This window comes from Octopus bimaculoides, chromosome 8 (genome assembly GCF_001194135.2).
Source record: "Octopus bimaculoides isolate UCB-OBI-ISO-001 chromosome 8, ASM119413v2, whole genome shotgun sequence".
NCBI lineage: Eukaryota > Metazoa > Mollusca > Cephalopoda > Octopoda > Octopodidae > Octopus > Octopus bimaculoides.
This window is the reverse complement of record NC_068988.1, coordinates 92,941,572-92,949,549: the sequence shown is the minus strand read 5'-3', so window position 1 is coordinate 92,949,549 and position 7,978 is coordinate 92,941,572. Positions and strand designations below refer to the sequence as shown.

Below are 7,978 nucleotides of genomic sequence, written 5' to 3'. Positions count from 1 at the left end.
TCTCTCTCTCTCTCTCTCTCTCTCTCTCTCTCTCTCTCTCTCTCTCTCTGTCTCTCTCTCTCACTGAAACAATCGCCTGTCATCCATCATCATGTTTTCTTCGGTGCTGGCAGGTGCAGGACACCCAGACCTTGGGTCCTCTCCGTTCCCCTCTTAAATTCGGCTGGCCACTTTTTCACTGTTGATAAAGTTGGAGCGTCCGTTAAATAGTTAATCCATTGTGAAATACTTAATAAATAAGTGAAATAGAACCAGGTCATGTGTTTTTAATTGGCATAATGTCACTCCTTGAGATACACCAAAACTATGCTTCTACACACAAATTCACATCAGGGATCTTACAAACCAAATACAAATGTAGCAGGCGATATTTGTGTTATTTTTTACCTTTTTTTACAGGACAATAATTTATGAAAAACTGAAAATTGTTTTACCTCTTTAATAGGTAAACTGTCCCAATACAGATAAAGCGGATTTTTTAAAAAGCCACCTCCTTCTATTTCAAATATATTCACATAATTTTCTGGACCTGTGTGAAGGATAAATAATTACGAATGTTTTAGTTGTAAGATTACAAACAAGGCTTTAAGCTAAAATTTCATAATTTAGAGAAAGAGTTATGAATAAAAAGTTTAATTGATAAATATCATGAGAATATAAGTCCTTAATTAACATTAGAAAAATGATATTTCTTAAAGACTAATTCATACATGCCATCTACCTGAAAAACAGTTCAGGTAGTGTTAAGCAAAGGGGGGGGGGGTGAACAATATAAAGTAGTAGTATAATTCTAATTATTTTGGCAAGTAGGGGAGATAATAACTAACATGCTTCAGTTTTATCACGTCCTCATCAGTGAGGTATTAACTTCCATGCACTTACTGAAGTGGTGGTTGGAGAATTAGTAAGTAAATGTACAAGAATGTACCCTTGTTGGTGTAGAAAACTATCAGTTCTCCAGAGAATAAATTATTCAGAGAAGATATCTATCTACAATAGATTTGATTTAGTCAGACTGAATACAGTTTTGCTGGTTACAGTCAAGCTGGAGCCATGCTATGACACAATCTTGTAGTGTTTCATTGCTTAAAAAGCAGTTTTGTTATGAGAATAAATATACTGAAGAATTGATTCTGTCAATTTAATGACTATAAGAGTTTAATTGAATTCAGTTTTTGTAATTATTTTTCAACTAAGGCCGTAAGATGTTTTAATCGTCTCAGTAAGTTCATTTAAAGAGACTAATTGATAAAGGAATATTTACTCTACTTACATTTCTCCACTTACATTTATCATTACTTGTCCTTCAGTAAAATTTCACTCTTAGTTGGAGAGGGAGTAAACAAAAACCTACTGTTACCGTTCCGTGACTATCAAAGGTAAGTGGAGATAATTTCGAGGAATTTAAAATTTATTTACCTTCAGCAAGGAAAAGATCTGCCGTTTGTTTCCCGGCAAGGGACATATTTTAGTCTTATTGGTCCCTGGTGAACTGAGTCGCTAAACGGAGTTATATGGGTTTAACAAAATAAAGAAATGTCTTCAGTAGATACTAAGTCATTATACATAATGTGGTAATGTATTGCAGATCAGCAAAATCCCAGTGACACAAGCGAATGAGATAGTAAAGCAGACACATAAACGATGTATTCTGCGTTCGATTTGCCCTGATATTTTGTAATATTTTAAAACGAAATTATTCGACCTAATATTAATTTCTGAATGGGAAGGTTCCACAGATTTAAGGAGAGGGTACAGACTATCTCAAGGACCATAGTAATTAGCTGGTGCTTAGTTTATAGACCCTTGGTGGAAGAAAGACCAAGTGGACTCTGACAGAATTTGAAAGCGACGTTATTAGATACGGCACAGCATTGTATCAGTGGCTCAACCGATTCCATTCGGCCTTACGTTTGACATTATGTTAAATAATGAATTTCGCGAATGAAATCTACAGAATATTCTTCTACACATCTGGTAAGAGTTTTAATGTACTTTTTTTTTTTTACATATTTCAGTCATTTGACTGCGGCCATGCTGGAGCACCGCCTTTAGTCGAGCAAATCAACCCCAGATCTTATTCTTTGTAAGCCTAGTACTTATTCTATCGGTCTCATTTGCCGAACAGCTAAGTTACGGGGACGTAAACACACCAGCATCGGTTGTCAAGCGATGTTGGGGGACAAACACAGACACACGAACATATACACACTCATACATATATATATATATATATACATATATATATATATATATATATATATACGACGGGCGTCTTTCAGTTTCCGTCTACCAAATCCACTCACAAGGCCTTGGTCGGCCCGAGGCTATAGGAGAAGACACTTGCTCAAGGTGTCACGCAGTGGGACTGAACCCGGAACAATGTAGGTGGTAAGCAAGCTACTTACCACACAGCCACTCCTGCGCCTATGTGTTTTGTAATTCTAACAAATCTCCAAATTCAATTGTCTCGAAGCAGTGAAAGACAAAATTCTTTGCTGCTATCGAACTATGTGCCCCAGCGTATTGTCTTTTGTATCTTATTTTCGGTGTAACTCGTAGTTTGCCAAAAATATCCAAATAACTAAAATGCGAAAGACAGATTATAAGGAGAAATATTTATTGTTTTCTACTCTAGGCACAAGGCCCGAAATTTTTTGGGGAGGGGGCCAGTTGATTAGATCGACCCTAGTACGCAACTGGTACTTAATATATCAACCCCGAAAGGATGAAAGGTAAAGTCAATCTCGGCGGAGTTTGAACTCAGAATGTAAAGACAGACGAAATACCTCTAAGCATTTCGCCCGGCGTGCTAACGTTTCTTATTTCTTTACTCCCTACAAGGGGCTAAATATTGTTTGTCCCCTCTATGTTTAGCCCCTTGTGGGCAATAAAGAAAATAATTTAATTTCAAGAAAGTGTTATTTACATACCGTCACTTTGTAACTTAAAATACAGGGTACACGAGCAACTTTCAGATCCCATCTTAATCTCTCCCTTTTCCTTTTCATATAGTTTACATTCCTCATCGCAATAGCTAAAGAAGCTATATTTCTTTTGTAAACAATGTGATGCACATTCAATTATGGATGCCACCGGTTTTACTACTCTCTGTTTTAAATTCGGGAAGCATTTTGATACAGGTAGTTTTTCAAAGTAACTTTGCCCAGCAAAATTATATGGGCCTCCACTTGCCAAATTCCCAAAACAGATAAAGCTGAAAGCCAGCAACACTTTCAGAGGAGATAAATGATATTCATTTGATATTTCCATCTCTAAAAGAAATATATATATATACATACAATTATATACATACATAATTTTATACATACATACACACACGAATATACACGTAAATACATACATTATAAATACACACGTATATAGAATAAAAATTCATTGAACAACTTGTAAACATTAAGCTGAACAATGGCGAAAATTGGTCAGTAAAATATGATATTCCTTCCACTGCAAAACTAAAATTTATGCAGGAAAACTTTTTTATGCGAAAAATATTTTCAATACAAAAACAATTAAGTATTATGAGGTTTGCTCTCTCTCTTTTGTCATGCGCGTGTAAGACAGACCTTGTGAAAACAATAATATTTGTATAGTAAAACTGTTATATGGGAACAGTTGTAATGAAAAATATGGAAATAAGAATTATTTTTTCATTGAGAAGTAATCGTTATCGTCACTTAAGCATTAATTGTTCCGTAGGACCCGACGTTCCAACCATTTTAGCCGCAGGGGGACGCCTCTTCCAGGTGGTTATTCGATGCAGTCTGTATCCGATATATATTGTAAGATGGGGAGTGAACACCTATCATCTTCCAGCCATGGCACCACCAGACCGTACGATTTCGACCACTTTGTGGACATCCTTGGTGGTGGATACTCGTCCACTACAGACAGCAGTAGTTCACTACAGATCGCAATATATAGAGAACAAGTGACAACCAGTCACTGATCTTGCAACAAGCAAAGTAGCGAGTTCGAAAATCTCTATAAGAGATGAAAGCAGTGACTACAGTGAGAAGTGATATTTATCACCACTTAAACATGGTTGTTCCGTAGGAACCGTCGTTGCTACCATTTTTAATTTCATACAAATGGCACAAGGCCTGAAATTTCGGGGTGGGCATAATTGATTAAATCGACTCCACTACTCAGCTGGTACTGACAGAGATTTTGACAGACAGATTTCAACGCGATGTTCTTTCTGCTCAGCGATCAGCAGGCGGGGGACAAACTTGTCACGCCACATGGCAGTCTAGATAAGCTTGGATTTTCAGAGAAAGAAATCAACTAAGTTAACTGCACATTACAAATACAATCTGTAAGTGGAAAAGTATGCAAGACTTCTCTTATGTTCCAAATGTCACATTGTTTTTGTTATCTACATTCCACCGATGGAGCTTTGAATTTGTTATTTCTGTATTTTCTTTTTTGTATTTTGATTATAATTGTATCTATGGGTTTAGCATTTTGTCTGTAAGCTACAGAAAATCACACAACTTGGGTATGCATTCTCACACGTAAGATCTAACGAAGGACATTTTTTTAAAAAATCACCCGAGGAGGCGCATTTTACACCTTGGATGCATGATAATGATTACACAATATCTCATCAATGTCCTATGGATAATCTCTGTGGTTCCAGCCTATGGTTGGTGAGGGTCGAAATATCAGATAAGATATTTCGGTTGTATACACAGAGAAAACCAACCCTATGAGTATTTAGCGCCTAAGGGGCTGGTCCAAATTACACTTTACGTTGTTGGTATACTATAAGGTATGCAACAAGGCGTAAATTCATTCTTTTGGTGCATTATAATCAAATGAATAATAACATACGATGGAGGGGGACAGCATAAACTACCTGCATCAACTTGCTATAAACGCAGGTAGTAATTTTACCTTGTACTTATTCTTAGTGCAAATTTTGAAGAGTGCAGTTCGATTTTAACAGTTATTTTTTCAAAGCTATAATGGAACTGGCAAAGGAGCATATTCGGCTTATTTTGTTTTATGCGTTCAATGAAAGCAACAGTGCAATGGAAAGTGTGAGGAAGAGCAATGCAGTATGTGGGGATCGGACAATAAGCGTGAGCCAGTGTCAATGGTGGTTCCAGAAATTTCGAACCGGAAACTACAGCCTAGAAGTGCCTCGTCCTGGAAGATCTGTAGAGCTCGACGAGGGCGTCCTGCAAACCCTGGTGGAACAAAATCCCATTGATGAACTAGCAGAGAAGCTTTGATTTGGTCATTCAACCATTTATCGATATCTGCGTGCCATCGGAAAAGTCAGCCCAATCTTCCGAGTTCTTGTACAGGGTTTAGAAAAACTGAAGAACCGCCGCATGAAGCATAAATACACCTCCCACACATAACTATGCACGTGTACGTATGTCTGTCTATATTTATGGTTATACTCTGTAAATTAGCGGTTTCATGCACAGACGACGATGTAAATGCATAACGGTCTTACATACGTGTAATTGATATGATTGACTAAATCCATAATGGCAGAGTCCCTGTATGGCTACAGTGCGATGCCTGAAGCCAGCAAGAAATAAGTGTTGAAAATACAACATGAAACGAAACTTAACTGCAAATTATTTTATGATGCTAAAATGAGTGAAAAACAGACTCCACCAAAACCGGAATCGAAATCGAAATTAGAACGTCAAGGTACGCAACAGAATATTCTTAATATTTTTTATCGACCGTTCTACCAATTCTCCAGTTCTTTCTCTCTCTCTCTCTCTCTCTTTCTCTGAAAATGATAATGGTAAATCTAATGCAATAAAAGCACAAATCGGTTACAATATTTCCAAACACTGAATTACAGAAACAAATATAATTATTATTTCTCGCCCGATTCTTATTGTCATTAATTCACTTACCTTTAAGATTCTTTATTGTTATAAAGTTGCTTGACAAGTAAACTTCAGTTATAATTGAAGTTCGATCAATCTGAATTGTATCGATGGAAACAATATTTTCTGTCGTATAATTTCGTTTTTAATGCAGTTTTAGTAAGTGGACTTATAGTTGGTCGTTTTTTTTCTCTTTGTTTTCACAACTTAAGGCTAAATTTAGAACATATTTTGTGAAGCCAAATGAGTTCTTATACACAGGTTTTCAAAAATCTGTTCTTATGGCAAATATATTACAACGCCATTTTTTGCCACTTCTGTAGCAGAAAGCCAGCAATTTGAGTTTGTTTTTCCACTAGTTCTATTAGTTGTTGTCAGGCTATTTCAGTTTTCTCAAAAATGTTCTTCAATTTGATGTATTCTGCTGTTTTTCCTTCTCCTTAAAACACAGCTATTAAAATGATCAGTTCTACCTCGACGTATCGTTAGCTTCCAGTCAGCTCCTGGACACAGATGCTCGCAATTATATCAGTAGAAACGCCCCACATGTATTTATATACTTACTTAGTGAACAAAGGATTTTAAGTTCTTATCATAATATACAAACAACCTTCAATTTATTGATTTATTTCTTTAGTTTTACAATACATAATATATTCTTAATGCAGTCGGAGTAGGTGTGGTTAATGATATAAGGGTATGCAATGACAGGGAGGTGTGATTAGGTTTGTATTCTGGCTTATGTGGATAATGTATCTGAGAAAGGCATGAATGTGGCAAATTCCCATTTAAATTAGCAAATTAAATTAGCTAAATTTTTTTATTGTATTAAATTTCAATATTTTATCCCCTGTTTTCGGATATGGTCAGCGTCACATTTAGTTTTAACCTGAGATTTATCTTCGATCGACAAAAGTACCAGTAATATATCATCGTTGACATATTTCTTGTAAATCTACAAAATTGAAACATTTTTTTGGTAAAAAAAAAGAAAAAGAAAATCGATTTTCTGTCGTTTACTTGTTTGTTATTGAACGGCGGCCATGGTGGAGCCCCGCCTTGAAAAATTTAATCGAGTTATTGAACAGCGGCCATGGTGGAGCCCCGCCTTGAAAAATTTAGTCGAATAAATTGATCCCATTTCTTATTTTTTAAAGTCTAGTACGTATTCTAGAAGTCTGTTTGGTCAAACTGCTAAGTTATGGCGCTGTAAACAAACCAACGCTGGTTGACACTCGATGGTGAAGCATAAGCATAAACACATACACAGAAATACACACACACACACACACACACACACACACACTCTGTCTCTCTCTCTCTCTCTCTCTCTCTCACACACACAGACACTCACGTATACGACGGGCTTCAAAAAGTTTCTGTCGACTAAATTAACTCACAATGCATTGGTCGACCCCAGTTCTGTAGTAGAAAACGCTTACCCAAGGTACGGCGCAATAGGACTGAACCCCAAACCACGCGCTTGCAAAGCGAGTTTCTTAACCTCACACACATGCATACACCTACAAGAATAAAAATATCGCAGGATGAAGATTTCGCTAAGTTTCTTTTAATTGTCTTTTCAATGTTTTCCTTAACGTTGAATTTATGCCAGACCCACAGAAATAACCGCCATCACCACTCATTCTTTCCTTGGCAATGAATAGTAAAAGTCTACATTATATAAATGCGTTTAAGATGACGATAAACGGAGATATGAGTAGCTTTGGCTGCTATTTCTACGAGTTGAGTGATTACGTAATGCTTCTTTGTCGGATCGTAATTATGTTGTTTAGTTCCAGATCAGCGCTCAATGATTTGATCTATGAATACTATCCTGCCTTTTTGTCTACCTAAGATTATATTATGAGAAGTGTCCTGGCCTACATTCAAGAGAAGTGTGTGACAGCTATTTCTGGTAGACTGAGGGACTGCTTAAACGCTCCCTCAATAGCTCTTAATGTAGTAATATCTGGAGAATGAGGGCTTCCAAAGGAACCTGACGGCTATTTTTGTATACAGTTAGGGTCATATTGGTCATATGAAGCATCCACGAATTACTTGTGTTTAATTACGGGTGTAATAGTGTTACAGCG

General features: G+C 36.6%; 1 protein-coding gene across 1 annotated transcript in view; it reads right to left on the bottom strand.

Annotated features, from left to right (window-relative positions):
- The window catches only part of LOC106874588 (uncharacterized), a 19,083-nt gene extending 12,675 nt beyond the window's left edge, over nt 1–6,408 (bottom strand). The window contains exons 1-3 of the mRNA XM_014922377.2: nt 5,910–6,408; nt 2,934–3,275; nt 435–529 (exon numbers count right to left, since the gene is read on the bottom strand). Coding sequence (XP_014777863.2) covers nt 435–529; nt 2,934–3,273 — 435 coding nt within the window. The 5' untranslated portion in view covers nt 3,274–3,275; nt 5,910–6,408. The remainder of the gene's footprint in view (nt 1–434; nt 530–2,933; nt 3,276–5,909) is intronic.
- Between the last annotated feature and the right edge of the window lie 1,570 nt (nt 6,409–7,978).